General features: G+C 36.9%; 1 protein-coding gene across 7 annotated transcripts; it reads right to left on the reverse strand.

Moving 5' to 3' along the window:
- Positions 1 to 1,566: 1,566 nt before the first annotated feature.
- Positions 1,567 to 24,300, reverse strand: LOC148212256 (uncharacterized). 7 transcript variants are annotated; one of them, XM_088121626.1, is made up of 13 exons: positions 23,764 to 24,300; positions 23,634 to 23,673; positions 21,034 to 21,162; positions 20,901 to 20,948; positions 20,691 to 20,732; positions 20,224 to 20,343; positions 19,890 to 20,035; positions 18,613 to 18,760; positions 18,406 to 18,489; positions 12,293 to 12,408; positions 11,211 to 11,269; positions 10,904 to 10,994; positions 1,567 to 1,973 (listed from the first exon to the last, which is right to left on the reverse strand). In XM_088121626.1, exons 3-13 carry the CDS (start codon positions 21,128 to 21,130, stop codon positions 1,746 to 1,748), a joined length of 1,179 nt encoding a protein of 392 aa, XP_087977752.1. In that variant the 5' UTR covers positions 21,131 to 21,162; positions 23,634 to 23,673; positions 23,764 to 24,300; the 3' UTR covers positions 1,567 to 1,745. The 7 variants fall into 7 exon arrangements, with proteins under 7 accessions (XP_087977752.1, XP_087977751.1, XP_087977750.1 ...); XM_088121625.1 differs by having other exon boundaries at positions 23,772 to 24,299; XM_088121624.1 differs by having other exon boundaries at positions 23,760 to 24,299.
- Positions 24,301 to 24,710: the final 410 nt, after the last annotated feature.

A 24,710-nucleotide genomic window follows, 5' to 3' on the forward strand; every position in this document is an offset into this window, starting at 1 on the left:
CAATAAAGGATGAGGAATTAAATCTTTAACCTTGGAAAAAGGTAATATAGATATCTTATCCATTAAGTAATGTTCGAACTTTTTACTCAAAAAAAAAAATAATGTTCGGACTAATAAGATGTGTATTACATTTAGATCTAATGAACACAAATTAGGTTAGTCAAAACAAACTTTTCAACATCTCCCGATCATATTGTTGTTTCCTTCGTCTGAGAAACCCCATTGATGAACAAATAGGTGATAATTGTATATCTTCGAGACGTTTTGAGATGTGATTACGGTGATAAAATTTGAAATGTTTAGATCCACCACTGACTTGAGAAAAAAAGTGAGGAGCTAAAACAATGTGACCATATTTGACATCGTTGAATGTATCCAAGAAAATTTAAAATGATTATTAAGCTGACATATTTTGTTACATCATCTAACAATTTCTCAATTTCTCATTATTGTATAATTATTATCCATGGGTCATACTTTTAAAATTTTGTTTTATCTTGATATAACATTAAAAAAATTTGTCCATTAAAAATTTTTCCGTTTTTCAACGAAATTGAATTTACAAATTTCAAAATACTTTAAATTCTTGCATGAGCATAAATTAATTGATTAAGACATTTTTCAACGAAGTTGAATATACAAATTTAAAAATACTTTAAATTCTTGCGTGAGCATAAATTAATTGGTTAAGATATTTTTCAACGTAGTTGAATATACAAATTTAAAAATACTTTAAATTCTTGCGTGAGCATAAATGAATTGATTAAGACATTATATTGGTTTAAAAAAAAATTGATTAAGACGTTATAACTTAAGTAAATTATGCAGAAGATACAAAATTTACACTTATTAAGTGTGATTGAGATTGATGGTAGAATGAGTGATTTTTAAAAAATAGATTTAATTATAATTGATTTTCCAAATTATCATCTAATTAATACCTTAAAAATCAGTTTAAAGTAATTTTAAACTTTACTAAAATTAATTTTTTAATTTACCAAAATTAATTTTTTAATTTGCCAAACATTGATTTTGACGTTCTTCTACACAATTGACCCTTCTAATTCAACTCTCCTTTTACACATCAATGTAACTCTCATCCAACAAAAACAAGTTTTAAACTTCGACATAAAATTATTCCACTTTTATAAATAATTTGCCTATATACTTTTCAAAACATATCATTTCATTTACATTTTTTAATCATTTGTTAAGAAAAGAGTACACTTTTGGATTTGTTGTTTTACTTGAACACATTGTTATTATTGAAATTACCCCAAAATGGTGACAATTTTATTTTTATTTAAATATTTAATGTAGCTAGAATTTGTTCGATGTTATTTACTTTGAGAAAATTTCTTAATCATTAGCTATACATGTTTCAATTAAATTTATGTTGATCAATAATATATTTAATTTTAATCTTTCCACTGAAAGAAAATATTTGGTAACCATTAAAATAACCACATTAACATAAAATACCATCTAATCAAATTTTCACAAATCTTATTAACAATATAAACTAACACAACATTTAATTAACATTCAAAACTTCAAGCTATCATATTCTAAACCATAAAAGACTAACTTGTATAATTTATCAAACATCAATGACCAAAAATTTTACCTAACCATACTTGACAAACCAATACAAACTCATAAAATGGTATAAATTCATATAATTACGGATGAATCAACAATGGGATCACAACTTGTGACATTGAAATTTAGTATGAAGATCCTACTTAATGATACTCTGCAATCTCAAAAACCCGAGCTGTATTATCGAGAGCAACAGAAACAAGGTATTCATGGTTGGCAGATATCGAGAGAGATTGGATGGCATCAGAGTGCCCAATGAAGGTCCTTACACATTCTCCGGAGAGACTATCCCATATTCGTACTCGACCATCAACACATCCAGTTGCCAGGTATCTTGATGTGCCAATCCATGTCAAGCATGTTACTCCATCCTGTCAAAAATAGACAGTTTGTTTTTGCTTAAACAAGTCAAACCGGACAACAAATAGTCAATGTCAAACAAGAAAAGATAATGATTATGAGTGCAACCGATATTTTAGTAGTTTAAATTGTATGATTGGTTGCACTCATAGATCAAATTTCAGTCATAGATTAAAATAATAATAAAAAAACATTGATCATCAAATTTCAGTCCATTGATCTCAAAGCAAGAGCATATTTAGGTATTTTTCATTTAGCCTGAAGCTTCAATTTTAGGTAATTATTCTAAGGTCGGTTGTTTAAATTTTTGTAGTTAAATCATAGATCATTGGTATTAAGTCTTAATACTTTTGGATTTATTTTAGTTTTATCAAGAAATAATTAATGGCTCTACTTTTGAAATGCCTTAAAGTTTTACATAAAGTTTAATCATGGAATGCATGCTTATGAATGCGTAGGTTTTAATGAAAAATTACTGCAGTTATCCTCTTTTCAAGTAGATGAACCTAGACTGAGTTCGAGTAGCTAGATTGGTGGTCTTGACTCCATAAATTTGGTGGCAACTATCAGTTGGGTAGAATCTCGCATGAAACCTGCCTACGCACCATCAAGGAATTGATAACTAAGTAAATTTTATGTACATCATAGACTTAGGCGCTTTAATGGTTCTGTAGACTTGACTTGCTTACATCATAAGAATTAGTATCATAAGAATTAGTGTCACCATGGCCAAGCATGCGAACACCCAGTCACTTCCAGGTATGTCTTTCGTTATAACAATTAAAAGAAAAAAAAATGTAACATACCTAAATAATAGACATGATTATTTGTATTGTAATGAACATTATGCTTAATGATTGTGACATTAGACTTAGCAGAAGTCTGCAGAAAGGGGTTTGTGAGACGGGGTGGCTAGGTAGAGGTGCAATCCTTGAGACAGTAAACAATAAATCAACTTAATGACAGAGAATCCACTAGTGAGTCAAACTTCTAGGCAGCCAGAGGCTATTGTAGCGCCCTTAATGATGGAGACTTCCCAAACACTTGTTCAAACTGCAGTCCATGTTTTAAAAAGCTTTTGAGGCTTACGCCTTGAGGCTCGCCTCGAGGCAAGGCTCTAACTTTTAGCCTCAAGACTTACGCCTTCTTTGAACCATAAGAGGCTTACGCCTCTTTGAAGACACACTGAGGCTTAAAGTCTTTACGCCTCGTGTAATGATTAGAATAATTTTAGTAATTTGCCCAATTCTTACAAAATATAAAGGTTTCTTTGCATACGGAATGCACTCTAGGTGTGGCGATGATTCAATCTATCACTACTTTTACTAATTGGACTTTAAAAACATTGGAGACAAATTTTATAGAATAAGTCGATCATATTAGTGATAATAGTACTAGTGATAATAGTAGCGATAATAGTAGTGATATTGAGGATCTTCTTTTAGGATTTTTATTTAAGTGGTAACTAACAGGTGATTTTTTTATACTTTTATATAACTATTATGTTTAGCAATACTTGATCATACAAATTTTAGATTTGTATAATTTTTTAATTAAAATTGAGGCTTACGCCTCATACCGCCTCGAGGCAGCCTTTAGCCTTTTAAAACATTGAGTCTGCCGTCTTTAACCAAATGGCTCAATTTGCTCAAGACCGAGGAGGCATGTAGAAGCCAAGTATTTGTGAGATTTTAAGAAGTGTGATCCTCGATCTCTTGATGGACTATCCTTAGAACTGACTGTTGGATTTATCAATATTTGTGTAAATATTAGGTGTCAATATTAGTTGTTAATATTTAGTCTTTATTGTTGATATTCAGTCTTTATGGTATTTATTACTTTCTTTGTTTGTCTGGTCATTCTCCCATATAAGAAGAACTAAGTTACATGTTTGAACATAGTAGTATATTTTTTACTGTTAGAATCCATATAAATGAATTAAATTTACCCAACCCATCAGCTTAAGCTTTTGGGTTGAGTGGTGGTTTGTTCATTCTTAAGATGGTATCAGAGCGGGAGGTCCTATCTTCGAACCCCTGCATTGTCGTTTCCTCCCCATTTATTATGATTTCCACTTGTTGGGTCTTGATGTTTTCCAAGCCCACAAGTGAGGGGGAGTGTTAGAATCCATATAAATGAATTAAATTTACCCAACCCATCAACTTAAGCTTTTGGGTTGAGTGGTGGTTTGTTCATTCTTAAGATTTACTCTCTCAAATTAACATGGTATCAGAGCTTAGGAAGTAAACCCTAACTCTCAAACTAGCCATCATAAAAAATACCAAACCCTAATTTTAAAACCCTAGCCGTCAATCAAAACCCTAGCTGTCAATCAAAACCCTAGTTGTCATCCATTCCTCCTTCCGATAAGTCTACCTTCGGCGAACTCCCCACGGCAACGCAGCTGTTGTCGTCGATCCGTCGTCCTCACCATCGATCTGCACCAGTGTCATCCGCACAGATCCGCCGCTACTCCCATCCACGACGCAATCTGTCGTTCACCGGTCTCCGTCATCCGCACACATCCATCGCGACGTGACCCTTCATCTGTCGACCTCCGCGTCTCTTCGTCTAATATTCACGATCGCCCATCTCTGGCTGTTGCACATCCTCACCGTCTTCGATCCGCTAGCACTCTTGTCGGTCGCCATCTTCTGCTCATAGTCGACCTCTTCTGCTCGCAGATCTGTTCGCAGCCGACCTCACAACCGCCATCACCAACGTCGTGTCTGACCTACGTTCATAGATTCGTGCCGCTACACCATCGTTCCTTCGCATATCTATTAGTCTGGCAACATCCTTCGCATATCTGTCAGTCTAGCCACCGCAGATCTCACCGCCGCCTCTGTAGTCACCGTCAATCCTGTCCGCCGGAGATTTTCTAAGTATTGCATTGTTCAATTCTTTGGTTCAAATCGGTTCGGGTTGGTTCATCTGCCGTAACTTATTCTGACTTGGTTCAACTCTCCTGGTTATGATCATCTCCTTTCTAATATCAATTTATGGCCTGATTTGATTTGGTTAATTACTATCTAGTGGTGTAGTTCTGTTGTCAGCCTTTGTTTAGGCCAAGTTGTTCAGGACAAGTTGTTTATTTACAATGGTCCAAATCTCAACTGTCAATGGTAGAGAAATGTTTGGTGATAGTTGTGGTGACTCAAGTATAGAGCAAATTAATCAAATCCTAAAATTGCTATCCTCCAATTTACCTTCTAATAACTCATGTGTATCCTTGACACAAACAGGTATTTATTATAAGGCTTTCTCGTGTAGTCATTTCCATGGATTATAGATTCTGGAGTTTCTGATCATATGACAAGTTCTTCTAATCTCTTTGAATCATACCTTCCTTCACATTCCAATAAAAAAGTTAGAATGGCAGATGGTAGTTTTTCTTCTGTTGTAGAAAAAGGAACCATTAAATTGACTGAGACCATTTCGTTACAGTCTGTCCTCCATGTTCCACAATTAGCATGTAATCTTTTATCTGTCAACCAACTTTCTAAAGATTCTAACTGTCGTGTTACTTTCTTTGAATCCCATTGTATTTTTCAGAATCAGAACTCGGAGAGGATAATTGGTCGCAGTAGGATGGTTGATGGTCTCTACTACTTTGATGAAGGTAACTTTAGTAATAAAATAACTCAGGGCTTTAGTAGTATTAGTTCTCTTTCTGTTAGGTAACAAATTATGCTTTGGCATCGTAGACTAGGACATCCCAGTTTTATCTATTTAAAATATTTGTTTCCAAAGTTATTTAAGGGAATTGATTGTTCATTTTTTAAGTGTGAAAGTTGTTTTTTAGAAAAAAATCATCACTCCACATAATTTCCAAAACCTTATAAAGCTTCCAAACCATTTTCCTTAATTCACAGTGATATTTGGGGTCCTTCTAAAATTAGTACTCATAGTGGAAGAAGATGGTTTATTACTTTCATTGACGATCATACTCGCCTGTCTTGGGTTTATTTAATGTCAAAAAAATCTGAGGTGAAAGACATTTTCAAAAACTTTTATGAGATTATTGAAACTCAATTTCAAACAAAAATTTGTATTTTACATTCTGAGAATGGAACTGAGTATTTTAATGAGTTTTTGGAAAAATGTTTTGAAAGAAAAAGGTATGGTTCATTAGTCTACTTGTCGAGATACTCCTCAACAAAATGGGATTGCTGAAAGAAAAAATAGGCATTTACTTGAAGTAGCACGTGCTATAATGTTTTCTATGCATGTTCCAAAATATTTATAGGGGGAAGTGATTCTCACAGCGACCTATCTAATAAATAGGATGCCTACTAAAGTTTTAAATTTCAAAACTCCCATTGAGTCATTTAAAAATATTTTTCCAACATCCTGCATATATTCTGATCTACCTCTCAAAGTTTTTGGGTGTACTACTTACGTTCACACACCTAGTCATTTCAGGTCGAAACATGACCCTTGCACTATTAAATGTGTTTTCTTAGGCTATATTTCAGGTAAAAAAGGTTACAAATGTTTTGATCCTCAGACCAAAAAAAATTTTGTGAGTATGGATGTGTCTTTCTTAGAAAATCAACCATATTTTACCCAAAATTCTCTTCAGGGGGAGAAAATGAATTTGGAAGATAATTTTTGGGATATTTCTGTTCCTCTTTCTAGTTCTACCTGTTTGGATTTTACTAGTCCTTCGATGCCAAGTATAGAAACTGTCCAATCAGGGGGAGAAATACTACGAAACGTTTTGCGAATCCTAGTTCTAAGTTAAAGTTTTATACTAGAAGGAAATTCAATCAGAGGAACCAAGATCAAATAGTTACTCCTTCACAAAGCCAATCTGAGACTCCGAGAAATGAAACTGAACTATCTGATAATCCTCCCTTTTCAACATTGTCTGGTAATCCCTCTTCTTCAAATTTTCAAAATAATTCACTTGTTGTCTCTGACCTTGATGTTCCCATAGCCATTAGAAAAGGCGTTCGAAGTTGTACCAAATATCCTATTTCGAACTACATTTCATATGAAAAACTATCAAATAGTCAGAAGGCCTTCACATCTAGGATAACTAATTTGTTTGTTCCAATGAATATACATGAAGCTTTAGAAGATCCAAATTGGAAACTAGCTGTCATGGAGGAGATGAATGCTCTAAAGCAAAACAGTACTTGGGAGATAGTAGAATTGCCAAAGGATAAGAAACTAGTGGGATGTAAATGGGTGTTTACCGTAAAATGTAATGCAGATGGTAGCATCAAAAGATACAAGGCTAGATTGGTAGCTAAAGACTTCACACAAACCTACGAGATAGATTATCAGGAAACGTTTGCTCCTGTTGCAAAAATTAACTCTATTAGAGTTCTTTTCTCTTGCAGTTAATTCAAATTGGCCTCTCCACCAGCTTGATGTGAAAAATGCTTTTCTCAATGACAACTTTAAGGAAGAAGTTTTTATGGATTTGCCACCAGGTTTTGAAAAAGAACTCGGATGGAATAAAATCTGCAGATTAAAGAAATCTCTCTATGGCCTCAAACTGTCTCCTAGAGCTTGGTTCGAACGATTCGGAAAAGTCATATCGAGTTATGAATTTCTCCAGAGTCAAGCTGACCATACTATATTTTATAAACACTCTGAGAATAATAAAATCTTAATTCTGATTGTCTATGTAGATGATATTATTCTCACTGGTGATGATGAAGCAGGACTAGCTGGTCTTAAGAAAAATCTGGCAAGTGAGTTTCAAATCAAGGACTTGGGAACATTAAAATATTTTATAGGAATGGAATTCGCAAGATCGAAGAAAGGTATATTCGTTAATCAAAGAAAATATGTTCTTGACTTACTTGGAGAAACAGGATTGCTTGGTTGCAGGATCGCAGAAACTCCTATTGAACCTAACTTGAAATTACAAGTAGCAAACGCACAAGAAATAAAGGATAGGGAGCAATACCAGAGACTCGTGGGAAGATTAATTTATCTGTCACATACGCGACCAGATATTGCATTTGCTGTAAGTGTGGTAAGTCAATTCATGCATGCACCTGGACCAACTCATTTTGAAGCTGTCTACAGAATCTTGAGATATTTGAAAGGAACTCCTGGAAAAGGTATTTTATTCGAAAAGAATAACCACTTCCAAGTAGAAGTTTATACTGATGCAGATTGGACTGGAAGTACTACCGACAGAAGGTCTACTTCTGGTTACTGTTCCTTGGTTGGAAGAAACCAAGTTACATGGAGGAGAAAAAGACAAAATGTAGTGCTGAAACAAAGTTTAGAGCATTGGCTCATGGAATTTGTGAAGGTGTATGGATCAAAAGGATACTTGAAGAATTGAAGATTCCTCAACCGACACCTATACGGATTTATTGTGACAATAAGTCTGCCATATGTATAGCTCATAACCCTGTGCTACATGACCGAACCAAACATATCGAGGTTGACAAACATTTTATTAAAGAGAAGATTGATGCAGGTACAATATGTATTCCTTATCTTCCGACAACAGAGCAAATTACCGATGTTTTAACTAAGGGACTTCCAAAGAAACAATTCGCAACAAGCTAGCTATGGACGACATCTTCAAACTAGCTTAAGGGGGAGTGTTGGATTTATCAATATTTGTGTAAATATTAGGTGTCAATTTTAGTTGTTAATATTTAGTCTTTATTGTTGATATTTAGTCTTTATGGTATTTATTACTTTCCTTGTTTGTAGTAGGTCATTCTCCTATATAAGAAGACCTAAGTTACATGTTTGAATATAGTAGTATATTTTTTACCCTCTCAAATTAACACTGACGATGGTTGAGGCTTAGTTGTCGCCCAGAAGTGTCAGGAACAGAATGTGCAGTGTGTAGTCTTCATGTTGAAACACGATACTCTTTTATGGTGAGAGTGTTCTACGAGGTCTATTGACGTTAGTGGAGAATGGTCACATGGTTGCAATTTAATTACCTAATAATAACTCGATTCAAGAAACAAGCATAATTCTTGAACCGTACCTGTCACTAAAGCATCAACGTCCTTCACTCCATGACATGTAATGAGTAAAGTTTTTCCTACTATCGGGTCTACTTGATGTCCGCTGGTTCATATTAGAGGGTTGTTTTGCATCAACTTGGGCATATCTTCGTGGCAATTTACAACCAGTGCCCTTCCTTGCCGCATTAGAAACATAGTTTAGTTCCTTACCAACAACGCCCCCAATGATGCTTTCCACAAGTACTGCAAACAGATTTTTCATAATTAGGCCCTTGTTGTCGATTGGGCAATTGTTCTGAACTTTAGCTTGGTTTGTCGTGACAAAATTATCCTCAAGCTGTTGTAGATTACAAGATGCTTGCTGAACTTCCTCTTCTATCCTGAGAAAGATCCTAGTCCTAAAGGACTTAAAGACTAACTTGTCAACAGTTGTCAATCAATGCAGCTGCTCGAAGTGTTGTAGGATAATCTGATGAAGAGAGAGCTACCACAGAGCCTTGAATCTCATCCTTCAAACCCATAATAAATCGTTCAATCTTTCTGGCCTCTGTGTCAACTATCTCAGGGCAAAACAGGACAATTTTGTAAATTCTATCTCATATTCCTCCAAGGTCTATTGCCTTGCTTCACGCTCAGGAATTTTGTTTGTTTCTGAATCAGGTGGTTGCTAGGTAGTACTGCCGAAAGAAAACCTTCTTAAATTGCAACTAATATCAATAGACCTCCACTAATATCAATAGACCTCTCTGCGGACTACCACCATAAAAGAGTATATCTTTCAACATGAAGACTGCACATTGCACCTTCTTTTCCTCTGGACACCTAATGTAACGGAAGATATTCTCTATAGATGACAATCAAGTCTCAGCCATCGTTGGATCTAAGGATAATCCATCAAAAGTGTGAGGGTCATACTTCTTAAAATCTCACAAATACTTGGCTTCTAGTGACATGTCTCCTTGGTCCTCAGCCAATTGAGTCATTTGGTAAGAGACCGCAGTTTGAACAAGTGTTTGGAAGGTCTTCATCAATGGCGCTTTGACTGTCTAGAAATTTGACCTATTGATGGATTCTCTATCTGACCATTAGGTTAATTCATTGCTGGCTCTACTATCTTAGTGACTGCACCTCTACCTAGTCCACCCATCTCATATACCCTCTTCTGCGTGGAGCCATAATCAAATAATCACAACAGAGTTGAACTAAGTCTTAACGTCACAACCATTAAACATCAAACATATTGTTCATTACAATACAATATAATCATGTCTATTTTTTATGCATATTACACAAATTTTTTAATATATATATATATAAACAAACATAACATACTTGGCAATGACAAAGTATTTAAATGCTTGACCATGGTGACACACTAATGCTTACAAGCAAGTCTACAAAACCATTAACTCGGGCTTTGATACCAACTTTTAAGCATTAGTGTACATAAAATTTACTTAGGTACTAACTTTATGGTGGTGCTAGATTGTAATGGGTCCTAAGAGCCATGTGCTTGGCCATGGTGACACACTAAGTAAATTTTCATTTTAGATAATGGCAAAAGCATACCAGACAAGTCTAACGGCTATTTGCTAAAGTGTGTCATGGGGGTCTGCGTCAGCATGGTCTTTTTTTCGCATTTAAATATTGTCCATGCTTGGATAGAGTTATTTTAAGAACTTGAAATAACGTTTCTATTTATTTACTATTAATAATTTTTTTAAGTTTTGGATTTGGTTAAATTTTACTTTTTCATGGATTCCATATAAGTTTTGAATATTTTTTTAAAAATTATCTTGCGCTAGTATAATTTTCCTTTTCTAAAGTACTTCTTCCCTAGTTTTGACATTCCCTAGTTTTTAAATGTCAATAACATGCATAACCAGTATATGTCCAAAAACCAGGTCGTTACAATGAGATCAACAATAAATTGAATTATATTCTAGAGTTGAGTTAAAAACATAAATCAGTTCTCAACAGACCTCATGCACGCATGTAGTGCGTGGCAACGACTGTCGAAGATCCCAAATGATGAGCTTCTGATCCATTCCTCCAGTTGCAGCCCAAGGGGAGCTGAAATGCAAGTTTTCAAGAATCAGAACATTCATAGGCTATAGAAAATAAAAAAGTCTACACTATAGCATTTCTGCAGCAATTAGAACATCCCTACTAATTCAACATGATGTATCAAAGTCATTACTTTTACGGATTAACATGCTTTCATAATTTCTTTTTTTGGAACCTCTACCTTAAGGAGGTGAATGACAACATAGCAGAAAATCACAATACCTTGGCGCTAGACCAATGCACTCAATTGAATCCGAATGGGAAACTAGAGAATTTACCACCTGTCAAAAGCAGTAAGTGATTTCATTTCAATTTACATCAAAACATCATAATTCTGCATCCATGGTCCAAACCACCGTAAAATTTTGTTTCTTATAAATGTGGATATCCAAACCAAGTTATGGATATCTCAACCAGTCTTACAAACATCTGTTGACCGACCCTACAAAAATTTAGCGTATCACAACCAGATAAATACATTGGCCAACTCAAAGTGGTTTACTAAAATTAAGAATCTGTTGCTAAGTCTAATGCTGATAACTAAGCAACAACTGTGTACCTATCAAATATAAGATTCAATTTGTCAATATCTTATTCATCATTATCAACAAATAAAAGTTCTGAAAAGAACACAACATTTGTCAAAATTCTCAATCTCGACTTTTGATGCATTAGCCACCTTAGATATCAAAATTTTTAGAACCTCTTTTCACATTCATCATTATTAAGGTTTAAAATAAATACAATTCATAATTTTAACATATTAACTCTTCCAGTTAACCATTCATATACATTTTCCAAGCTTCCAAGATGATTCAAGGTCTCTCGTCCGCTACTATAATACATACTTATGCCTCTTACATTAACTAACCAACTAGTTTCTAGCATGCCTATAACATATTTTATAGGCGTTCAACACGAGAATTTCCCAAATAGCCACCCAACTTAGTACTACTCTCGCCGAAGCATGCTTGGCTGTGAAGTTCTCTATGAGATCTGGTGCATTAGTGCTGGTATGATCAAACCACATGGCTATATCATATCACAAAAACCCCCTCTTTACACCTTCCTTTAGCTCTCCTCACATAGTTATGTATATATATGTAGCACCAAATCTAGTTTCTCTATTACATATTCAACAAAACAATGATAGTGGTCATATTTCATAGTATTAGTATTTCAAGAAAACAAAAAATTTTAGAACGTGGCATCAATTGTCCACTCGAATGCAATCTAACTGAGACAAGAAAGATAATTATATGGTTAGACAAATAGATATCATCTAATTAAATTGTAGAAATAACCTTTCCAGTTGCTATATTCACAATATGAACGGAACCATCTTTTGAACCAGAAAGAGCAAGCGTTGAATCGAAACTGAGTGCTAAGGAAGTCAATCCTTGCGTGTGATAGGGATGACCTGAAGAATAATACAAAAAGATAAAATCATCACCACTTGAAAGAAATAGTAACTTAACATGTGCACGACACGTAGTTTTTTTTCTTTTTTGTTAAGAAACAATTTCATTGATGAGTGAAATTACAAAATGGTGGGTATATCCCAAATACCAAAGGAGTTACATGAAACTTCTCCGATTCGTCCAAAGAGAATCTATGCTATATGAGTAAAATAGTGGAGATGCTTTACATCAATATATAGCAAGAATGATATTGTCAGAGTCTATCGAATGGGCGTTCATTTTTTGTAAAGAGCCTATGGTTTCTTCACTTATAGAATGTCAACAAAAAAAAAGGCTCGAAGGATGTGTTTCCAAATGAGCGCCTTTTCTCTCTTGAAAGGATGGCCCAACTATGTGCACCACACGTAGTTCAAATTGTTATTATATAAATATTTGATCTTTTTATTTTTGTATTTTTAATATACTAGTTTGTATTCATCAATTTTGTTATGTTTGCTCATAGCGAAAAAGTTATCAATTTTTTCTTTTAATTTTGAATTGGTTATCTATTATATTTTAAAATATCTATCATATTCCAAGTTAAGTCTACCTACATCCCTTGAACTCCAAAGGCTCTCCAGAGCTTTCCTATTTACCTTTATTTAAAATGAAAAACCAGCTTAAGCTTAAGAAAAATGAAAGATCGCAAGATGTATGTATTCAGACCCACAAACTACAGCCCATTCAAAAGAACACTACCATACTTGCAATAATCCTATCCCACAGGGTGTTCGGTTCCAACAGGAAATGCCATGACATTTGGCCAACGAGGCTTCATTGCAAAGCTTCAAATTCCCAATATCCAGGCCTAAATGTCAATTGGCCTTGAAACCACCTCTAATGTAATCCTTGATACCACCTCTCCCCTAATTAAATGTAATCCCCACCTCCTGGACACCTTCCCAAATAAAATCTCTCAAAAGCTTTCTCCACACCATTACTAATGGCCATAAGAAGTAAAGACGGATCTGTGAGAGTCCTATTAGAAATATTAGTTTGTTAGTATGAATGGGTAGTATGGTAATTAGTTAGGGTGAGTTGTTATAAATAAGGGTAGTAGGGAGAGGAGAAGATCATCTTGGAGAATTGTATTTTGGTAAGGAACTTGAGAGAGTTCTTGGGAGAGAGATAGCCCTCTCGAAAGGCTATCGGTATTGTAATTACTCTTTTGTATTGCAATATAGTGTTCTTGTTAGGTTCTTGTATTCGGATACCTAACAAATTGGTATCAGAGCAAGTTCATCTTGGCGATGGATCTATTAGTCGAGACAAGAATGAAGTTATAGAGAATGTGTGAAGAAATGATGGGAAGGTGTGAAAAAATGATGGAAAATTCGAAGGAAATGGTTCGAATATGCAACGAATTGCAAAATAGACTTGCAGAGAGCATTGCGGTTAGAGAGGAAAAAAGGACGTTAAGGAGGGAAGAAGTAGCAGGGAAGAGCATTCAGAAGCAGGGACGAAGGGTTGTTGGAAGGCGACGATTGTACCCAAGAATGTGGATGGGAGTTCGATGGAAAATCAACCGACGAAAAGGAATGTCTTCGTGCAGGTATTCATCGAGAAGAGAAGAGAAAAGTTACCCTCAACCGAATATGAAGAAGCTAAGGAAGAGAGGAAGAAGGAAACACCGACCATAGAAGTTCGAAAAGGGGGATGAAGAAGAAATTGAATATCCAAAAAGAAACGGCAAGAGTCTAAGAATGGTTGGGTCAGATTTGCACGGTGGTTCTCCGATGAAGAAGCGGGGAAAAAAGAAGGGTAGGGCATGACTGCAAGTAGAACGGCTTAAAATCCCACGAGACTTGAAGATCGGTCACGAGAGAGTCGGGGCGATATATGTGACGAGGGAGACGGGATTCTTCAAGGATGGCCGACAATTCTTGGCGTCTAAAGTATGGAGAAAAGTAGGAAATCCAGAAGAAAATGAAAGAAAAAAGAGACAAAGGACTGATGGAAGGCATCGTGGGCGAATGTTTGGGTGGTCGGAGTTACAGGAATGGTGGCGCCGCCACATACGCTCCAAAACATGGAGGGAGAAAGGAGGAGCTGTGTGGATTTTGTGCCTAATTTTTCTGTAGTCGAACGTGCTAAAGAGAATGGACTGCAATTGGAAGCTACTGAGGGAAATGGGCTAGAATTGGATAAAGTGTTTGAGGCCCAAGACTTTTCAAAGATAGAAAAGGAGAGAGAAATAAAAGGTGGGCTTTGGGCCATGTCCTTGATTTTAAACTTCCAATCCAAACTAACTCTAGCTGCCTTTCTTTTCTCCTACGCAGCAGACCTTCCAACCTATATTGCCGCCGACCGCCGCACGCCACCGATAACCGACCGCCATCACCCGCCACATGTGCCTCCACCGCCATCTGTCGCCGCCACCATCCGCCGTCCACACACCACTACCGCCATCGTTGGTCGTGCCACCGTCTGTCGTCGCCACCACCATCACCAGCACGATTTACCATCTGCTGCACACCTCATCCGCTGTCGTCTGTCAGAAACTAGGGTTTTTTAGTTGATATTTAGCTGGGTTTCTAAATTTGTTGGTATTCATCATTTTGCTCTTGTGTATTCACACCTTGAGGACAAGGTGTCTTTGAAGGGCGGGGTAACATGAGAGTCCTATTAGAAATATTAGTTTGTTAGTATGAATGGGTAGTATGGTAATTAGTTAGGGTGAGTTGTTATAAATAATGGTAGTAGGTAGAGGAGAAGATAATCTTGGAGAATTGTATTTTGGTAAGGAACTTGAGAGAGTTTTTGGGAGAGAGATAGCCCTCTCGCTACTCTTTTGTATTGCAATATAGTGTTCTTGTTAGGTTCTTGTATTCGGATACCTAACAAATCCAACTCTTCGGGGGTTTCCCTAAGGATAGACTCTTAGGACAATAACCCAAAGCAAGGCTAAGGCAGGAAGAAGGAAGGTTACCCATGATGCAACTCCTCGAAGGTGAGGCTTACTGAGACACCTTCGAGGGGTTGCAAAGAACATCAATAACTAAGCTCTTCTCGAAGAACAGAAAAAAATGGTTAAGATTATGATAGGAAAAGGGATATTATTAGGGTATTGAGGGTACCTTGGTAATTAGATAGGGAAGTTGTTAGGGATAGTTGTTATAAATAGAATGAGAGTGTAAGGACCAAGGTATCCAATTAGTGAATACTTTTTAGGCTTGAGTGATATCTCAAGAGGGAAGGACCCAAGTACCTCTAATACTTGTTAGCTATTGTAGTTCGTTTATCTTTTATCCTACAATATATTTGGAGGTTCCATTAGTCGTATCAGATTACCCTAATAATATCCCTTTATTACCCTAAGGGTCATTCCTATCAGATTACTAGCTTTCCTATCTACTTTGGGAGTATCTTTTTGTGAGAGCCCTATTAGGGGTACAGGGGAATATTAGTTTGTTAGTATGAAGGGATAGTATGGTAATTAGTATGGTAATTATTCAAGGGTCAGATGGATATAAATAAGGGTAGTAAGGGAGAAGGAGAGCATCTTTGGGAATAGTATTTTGGTGAGGAACTTAGCATGCTTCTTAGGAGAGGGATAGCCCTCTTGAAAGCCTATTGATATTGTAATTTATCTTTGATATTGCAATATAGTTTTCTAGTTAGGTTCTTGTATTTGAGATCCTAACAAATTGGTATCAGAGTAAGTTCATCCTGGCCATGGGAATTGTATCGGAGTTAATCCTGGCCATGGGAATTGTATCAGAGTTATTATTACAGAAGCTAAGGAGATGGGCAGTGGAAGAGGATAATCCTTTGAAAGAATTGCAACGACAACTCAAAGAAATGTGAGACCTGCTTAAGGAGTGCACAGCAAGACCGTTTGGGAGGGAAAAAGAGACACCAAAGACGGAAGGACCAATTGTGAAGAAACCAGTCTTAAAGTTATTGGATTGTCGGAAGCAGGAGCGAAGAGTTGCTGGAAGATAGCGATCGTACCCAAGAATGTGGACTGGAGCTCGATGGAAAATCAGCCGAGGTATGAAAAGGTCAGCGTGCAGGGATTCATCGAGAACGGATGAGAAAAATTATACTCAACTGAGCAGAAATAAGCTAGGAAGGAGAAGAAAAAGGCAACACCGATCATGAAAGTTTGACAAGAGGGATGAAGTAGAAATTAAACTTCGACTAAATTCGAAGATCAAGTGAGTTGAGCTGATGAATGTTGCGACTGAGGCTGGAGTTCCAAAGTGAGGTTGACACCATGGATGGTTCTGTGGCGAGAATCGAAAACTCGGAAGGGAAGGAGTTTTAATAATCGTTGGGAAAAAGGTGCAAGTAACGACGAAAACAAAAGGAAAAAGAGGCATAAGACAAATGGAAGACATCGCCGACGAAAGCAAGTATGGTCGGAGAAGAAGCTCAGGATGAGGCGCCGATGGAAGTTCTATGAAGAGGCAACCATGGAGCTTAAGGAGAAGAGGGGTCACAGGAGAAAGAGGGAAGAAGGAACCCTAACCACGTGAATCTCGTGAAGGGCAAGGAAGAAGAAGGTTATGTGGACAAGTTGGACCCTAGGCTGGAAGAGGGAACTGGGCTGAAAGGACTGAAATTAAATGACTTTGGTGAGGCCCATTTTGATTCAGAAAAGGAGGTCGGGCAAGATAGGTTTGGGTTTCGAGCCGGGTCAAGATTTGTTTTAAATCCAAACCCAAAACCCGACCCGAAATGGCATATCCCTACCCATGAGATGGGAGAAACCCTAATACCCAACATTGGGAAATTCCATCTTAACGCCAACATGACGCCGCCGTCCACCTTCACAATGTTCGCCGCTGATCGCGACTTGGGCATCCACCGTTGTCGTCAATCCTCAGCCATCACCATCTGCCGCTACTGCCATTCGTCGTATGCCATCGGTGTACACCATCACCCACCGAAGTTCGTCACGCCACCCCTGCCATCATTTGTCACGCACCACTGAGCGCCATCGTCTGCCGCCGCCACCATCCGCTGTACATCGTCTGCCGCCACCCCCGCCAAGTTCGTCCGACGTTGTTTGTCACACACCACCGCCGCCATCTGTCGCACACCGCTGGTTATCACCGTTTGCCACGTTTCATCAGACCAGCTGATCCAACTAGGATTTTTCTTTTACTTTTTATTTGAAGCAGTTTCTGGGTGGATATTTTCTTCTTAAAAAAAAAAAATTGTCATGCACACCAGGAGTAGGACAAGGTGTCTTTGAAAGGCGGGTATTGTGACAGTCCTATTAGGAGTATAGGGGAATATTAGTTTGTTAGTATGAAGGGATAGTATGGTAATTAGTTAGGGATAAGATGGATATAAATAAGGGTGGTAATGGAGAAAGAGAGCATCTTTGGGAATAGTATTTTGGTGAAGAACTTAAGCATGGTTCTTGGGAGAGAGATAGCCCTCTCGAAAGGCTATTGATATTGTCATTTCTCTTTGATATTGCAATATAGTTTTCTAGTTAGGTTCTCCGTTGTTGTATTTGGAATCCTAACACTTTTCTTGTAAAATATTAAAAGGATTCACTTTCAAGATCAAGCAAGTCTTAAACGATCACCCTTTTCCTATATCCCTAATCTCATACCATTATAGCAAGTCCCAATTGTCCAAGACTAGCTCATATTCAGAGGCAGATAAGGAATAAGGCCTCATCAAACTTTCACAAAAAGACAAGGATGGAAAATTAAATTCTCAATACTTCCTAACCAATACATTAACATCTGTCCAATGGAAATTGCACTTCCCAAAAAGTATACTTACAAAAAAGATTTTCTTATTTAAAAAAAAAAACTTATAAATAAATATATTGATTAAAGTAAAATATACACAGAAGATTGACCAATCAATTTCTTAAAAAAATCAGGGCAAGGATTTCAATTTTAATTTCTTATGAGTTTAAAATTTTAACAAGTTTATAACTAATGAGGAAAAATTTTTAAATGGATCATACACTCAAGTTTCAAACGTACCTCTCACAACGTGAATATTCTCACCACTTCTTGGATTCCATATCCTCATCGTTGCATCATCAGAACCCGTGCAAATCATTTTACCTTGAATAACGTCATGGTCATTTGAAAAAAAAAAATATTTAAAAATGTGCGTATCATAGAATCTGGTAATTGATCGTCACATAGAGTAACAAAAAAAAAACAAGGTGGAGATTAGTTAAATACCATCAGGGGTAAAATCACCGCAGGTAACACTAGCACCGTGACCAGAAAATATATTAAGATAGACACCTCTCTCGGCATTCCACATCCAAGCAGAGGAATCCTCAGAACCAGCCAAAACCAGATGTCCTTTTGGATGCCACCTTACCCACTAAGCATTATTTTATAATAAAAACCAAGTTTTCATTGAGAACAAATAAAATAGCATACAAGAGCCCTACAAAAAACAAGCACACCAAAGAAGAATTCATCTACAAGAAGGGACCCTGACTAAAACGAATGGCACCTGGTAATTATAAAAAGCCTAAAACCCGACAACCACAAAGAAGTATTAAATCTAACTAGATCCCAAATTTCCCCCGATAAAAATTCTAATTTTCCTCTCGATCCAAATACCCCACAAATAGCAAAAAGAAGAAACAAGTCTGCTAGCTGCAACAATAGGGTCCCTCTATCCCAAAGGGGCAAAGCAAGACTTCCTCCACCATTGTCCAAAACTCCATCCTATTACAAGCCAAAGAAACACCAAAAAACTCTAGGAACTGACCCAAATAAACTGAGCAAACTGGTAGCTCCACAGGATACGATCAAGGTCCTGATAAGCATTTTTGCAAAGGAGACACCACTGAGGACCCAACCAAAAAGAACCCCTCTAAATATGGTCTATGGTATTAATTTTTCCATGTAAAACCTATCAGGCAAAGGACTTAACCTTTTTAGAATTTTTACCTTCTAGAGCAAGGCGAATAGCAAGGCATTAAGGGGGAGGTGAAGAAAAACTCAAAATATTAAAGAAAGAACTACAAGTAAAACCCAACAATGGGTTACGGGATCAAATACAAAAGTCCTTCCTTGCCTGAATCACACATACCTCCCCTAGGTACAAGCAAATCAACAACCTTCAACAATTCCCTATACGCGACAGAGACTAGGGATTTATCTCAAAAAAAAAAACAGATACTAGAGAAATAAAAGAGGAATTTCCTGAAGACCCCAACACAGAGGCCACTTAATGCAACCACTTTTCAGAAAGGCGGTAAAGACGAGGAAATATGAAACACGAGGGTTTGATCATCCAACCAACAATCCTCCAAAAATAGGTTGTTGTACCATCCCCAATGGAGCAATAAACAAACAGAAAGAAAAAGGGGATTAACCTAAAGAATGATGACTGGTGAGATATCAAATGGTTCTTATTAATGAACCTAAACCACGATCATCCTAAAAACTTAATGGCTTGGTTAAATAATCAATTTTATCATAAATAAATATAGCTTCACCTCAATTCCCCCTCCTGGGCCATCAAGTGTGCATTTAAGATTCCCCGAGGAAATGTCCCAAATTTGGATAAGCCCATCAAAACTCCCTGATGCAAGTAATTTTCCATCTGTACTAAATGCTAAGCTAGACACAGAATCCTTGTGACCTGCATACAGTTGTCCTTAAACCAGTTAGAAAAAATTAACAGATATAAGATCTAATATGCTAATTCACAGAGTTAGCTTAGGGAAAGGAAGTGGAATTGATACTTAGGAAGTATAATATAATACTTTTGGAAATGAAAAGTAAAACAAAAATATATGTTTACAACTATTTACAGTATCATGGACACACCACTAAGCTCCTGTGCAAAATCTCCTCGGCTAATCTTCCACATGAATCCTTTGTCATCTCCACCACCTGTTGCAACTAAAGCAGCATCTACTGGACTACAAGCCACCGTGTAAACCTCACCTAAGGGAAAGGGGTACACCAATATGAACTTCCATTAATATGAGGGAAAGGTTCAATATTTTCTTTGCATATGCATGAAACGACACACCTCCAATTATAAGATGAATGAAAAACAAGCTTCACAAAAGTTAGATTAGGCAAATTTCTTACATCTAATACTACACTTTGATTCAAAGATTGAAAACATGAGTTATTATTGTCATCAATTGATACATCAAATAAATATATGAACCTTATGGAGAGAGCATAAGAAGAAAAAGAAAGCAATATATGTAATATGTATGTATGTGCGTGTGTGTGTATATATTGCACACATAAACTGAATAACAATTAGAATAGACTCTTACCAGTGTGGCCAGTAAAAGTATGAACTGAATCATCGGCCTCATCTGAAAACAATCAAATAAATGCAACCAATTTACAGAGCATAATACTCCGATAAATTTCTAAATTATCTTCAAACATAACATAGAAAGTTATAAACCTATATAATAGAAATATTCTTCACGAACATCAAGCATTAAGCAAGCAAGATTACTGAAAATAGCATCTCATACCGACAAATTCCTCATCAGAGCCTTCTTCATCAGCAGCATCAGGAAGATCTTAAATTGACAGAATAAACCTAATAATTAGTAAAGCAAACTTCATATAAACACACGCACAAAATCAACAGGAGGAAAGAGAGACCTTCCTCATCTACTGCAACTTCCTCGATTATGTCAGATTCATCAAGAAAGACCTCACCGCGATCATCTTCCTCCTCATGTGAAGCTGGAATGTTCATAGCTCTATCACGTGGTAGAGCAGTTGGAATTGCTGTGAAAGACAGGAAAAAGATAATATGAGAGTCAAGAAAGCAACCATTTTTTTCAATGATGCTTTTTCTTTGGTTCTGTTTTACTTTTTGAAGAAAATCATTACATAATGAATTATAGCCCAACCTTCAATAATCTTTTAACGCACTGCAAGGCCTCATTGGTCTCTTTAAAAATATTGTTTAAAAGAAATAAAAACATTTATTCCATAAGGTTAAGGTTGGGAGTAAAACACCAATTCTCCTCTTCAGACCTTTTTTTTAGAAACCAAGAGAGAAATATATTCAAAAGAAAGCACGAAAAGCAAGATGTCATAACACAATATTCACTGCAACATATCGAGGATCATCGGACTGAAGTAAAGAAGCAAGCATTCGCGTACACTTTAACTTCGATAAACATTGGTTTAATGCAAAATTCGATGTGTACTTCCTACCTACATATAGGACATATATTAAATGAGGAACAATGATCCAATCTAAAAGCAAATTGGTTATTATCTAGTTACGTGAGGAATCTCCTCACGCTAAAAGAAACGAACTTAACCAAAAGCTTAATAACATCTCCCTTTTCGAAGAGAAACCTAATTATCAAACCCGAATCTCAGGAAAGGAATAAGAGGAGAAAATTCCCCTTTTATCAGATGGGACCTTTCAATTCTCTCCTATGCAACGATATAGGATTCCAAAACATGATAGACCAAGTGAGAAACGACTTGTTACACAACCACACTCAGCGTAATATGGAGGTAGTTATGGCAAAACGGGCCGATCTGATCCTTCACAATAAAGTGATAGATGAAATTGCCATTAAACGACTTATTAGCAGGTTACTCGATCACTTCGAAATGGCATATACATCACATATCCTGGATCAAATAAAGACTTTGGGATTCCAACGGACCGTTGCTACATCCATTTCATTAGGAATTGATGATCTTTTAACAATACCTTCTAAGGGATGGCTAGTCCAAGATGCTGAACAACAAAGTTTGATTTTGGAAAAACACCATGGAAACATACACGCAGTACAAAAATTAGAGATATGATATGCTACAAGTGAATACTGGCAACAAGAAATGAATCCTAATTTTAGGATGACTGACCCTTTTAATCTCATCCATATAATGTCTTTTTCAAGAGCTCGAGGAAATATCTCAAGTACACCAATTTGTAGGTATGAGAGAATTAATATCATATCCACAAAGACAAATTGTAACGCCCCAAATTTTCAAGAACACCAAATGGGGCACGTAAAAAAATCTCCTATTCAACCCATACCATTAACAGAGAATAACCACATTTTGTACCACGACTTCAAAGCAACTTAATCAACTTTTACTATCCATAAACTATCCAGTATCGAGAAACCTGAATACTCAAATGACAATGAATCAAGAACTATTCATTTAACTAAAGTTAATCTCAAAAGTCTCAATTTTCGCAACTTGAGCAATAATCAAACTAGAGTTCTCAAAATTTCAAAATGACAATTTTAAAGCGTTCTTTAAAAAGGAATCTAAACAAAACTTAAACAATTAACCGAAATAAGAAACTCCACTAAAAATAAACTACTGCAACTACTCTACTAAAAATCAAAACTAGAGAGAAACTAAGCTACGCAACCTAATGGTCTCTTACCGTCAAGTCTCGTCCTCGCCATCACCATTCTTGTGAGTACAACCACTAGTCCTCAGTAAGCATCCCTTACTTGAAGGGTCACGCACAAACATCATGCTTTACAGGAAATTTAAACAACAAGCTTAACAAGTCATCATGCTTTACATAATATAAACTCAACTAAACATGCAAACTACATGCCAAAACCCAATCCTCAAATCACGACTCACTCATTCTCTCTCATATTCCTCCAAGGCTTACTCCTTCGAGTCGTATCGACCCCAGACCATCTATTCAGAGCCCCGACACTTCTCTAGAGCGTTTGGCGTTCGATCCTTGACCTTTGTACCCAAAGCCTTGAACTGTTGCATCGACCCTTTACGTTCTATTCAAGGTCTCGATAGATTTGCAACATATTGGTCCTTGTCCTTTCCCCTCAAGGCCTCAATACTTGTCTTCCCTCTAAAATTCATCGCATCGACCGTCGACCATTTATTCGAAGCCTCGACACTCATCTTTGTCCAAAGTTAGCGTATCGATCAATGACCTTTGTACCCGGAGCCTCAATACCCAACTAGTGACGTATCATCCCTCTGGCCCTGATACTCACCTATTCACTTCATAATAGAGCCAAACTCTCACCAGAAGCACAATTTAATCAAGAGAGAATACAACACAATCAAGTAACCATGCATAATCACGCAACCAAACATAATCAAGCAACCAAGCATACATGCTACAAACAATTCCCTCTAAAGTAAGAAACTACATGCATAATCACGCTACCAAACATAATCAAGCAACCAAGCATACATGCTACAAAAAATTCCCCCTAAAGTAAGAAACTACTTACAAACGAATGTCCTAAAGTTCCTAAGCTTGTTGAATAGTTCCTAAAACAAAAGGAATACAATCTCAGGTTAGTAACCAATTCAAACCACTTAAATATAACCGAAACCGAGTTTAGGTGAGTCGTTACCTACTAACTCACCCTACAACAACTTGGGTTAGGAGTGGGTTAACGCCGAGGAAGTTCAGGCTCCCAAATCCGAGTTCAAAAGGCCTTATGCTGGCTGGTCCGATGCCGAGAAGTGATGGATAACTCCGATTTGGGTCCGAATAGGTGTGGGTCAACGTCGAATCAATGCCGGAAGGGGTGGGTAACACTAACCAAGCTCCGTTTGGGTATGGGTCAACGTCGAACGTCACCGGAAGGCCGGAAAACGTAACCAAATTCGCTGGGCTTAACGAATTCGGACTGTTCGGGGCCGTCGAGGCCAGAGAACGAACCAAAACTGCTCTGTCTGTCGTGCACCGCCGTGGACAGTCGCTGGAACACCGTACCAATGTCGGATCTGAGCTCGGGCCACCGAAATCCACGAGGCACACCGCTGAACCGCCGCCACTGCTAAAGGATCGCTGCACCGCGCCGTACGCCGTGCCCTCGTCGGCGTTGGTCTGGGTTCTCGCCGGAGGAGGTGGTGGTTCCGGCCGGGGAAAAGAAATCAAGAGGGGCGGCGGCTAGGGTTTTTCCTTTTTGTTTGTTTTTCTTCTTTTACTTCTTATTTACCAAAAAAACAAGATAATAATAATATTAAATCAAATGACTAGTGTTTTAAATAAAAAAGGATTTTCCCTAATCCATTTTAGAAAAGGAGACCCACTTTTATGATGGATAATTTAACTAAGAGATTATCTTAATTTTATAACTCAATAATATATATATATATATATATATAGTATATATAAAAGGGTTTTTTTTTAATATTGTTGTAAATGAAACTTATTTTTAAAATATAGTTGTTTAATTAAAAATATTGTAGATTTTGAAACTTATTTTAAAAATATTGTAGTTTTAAAAAACTGAAACTTGGTCGTCTCTTGAGGAGACAACCATTTAGACGTCGCGCCACGCGTGCGCCACGTAAAT

The sequence above is a fragment of the Momordica charantia genome (genome assembly GCF_013281855.1).
Source record: "Momordica charantia cultivar OHB3-1 chromosome 3 unlocalized genomic scaffold, Mcharantia_2.0 BLBB01000003.1, whole genome shotgun sequence".
Classification (NCBI taxonomy): Eukaryota; Viridiplantae; Streptophyta; class Magnoliopsida; order Cucurbitales; family Cucurbitaceae; genus Momordica; species Momordica charantia.

Coding starts and splice junctions, on each gene's coding strand:
- LOC148212256 (XM_088121623.1), bottom strand. CDS start 22,829: ATGGTGATGGCGAGGACGAGACTTGACG. Junction 21,163..22,801: donor GGCGAGGACGAGACTTGACG/GTAAGAGACCAT, acceptor TGTCTTTCACAG/CAATTCCAACTGCTCTACCA. Junction 20,733..20,900: donor CTCTGATGAGGAATTTGTCG/GTATGAGATGCT, acceptor GATTGTTTTCAG/ATGAGGCCGATGATTCAGTT.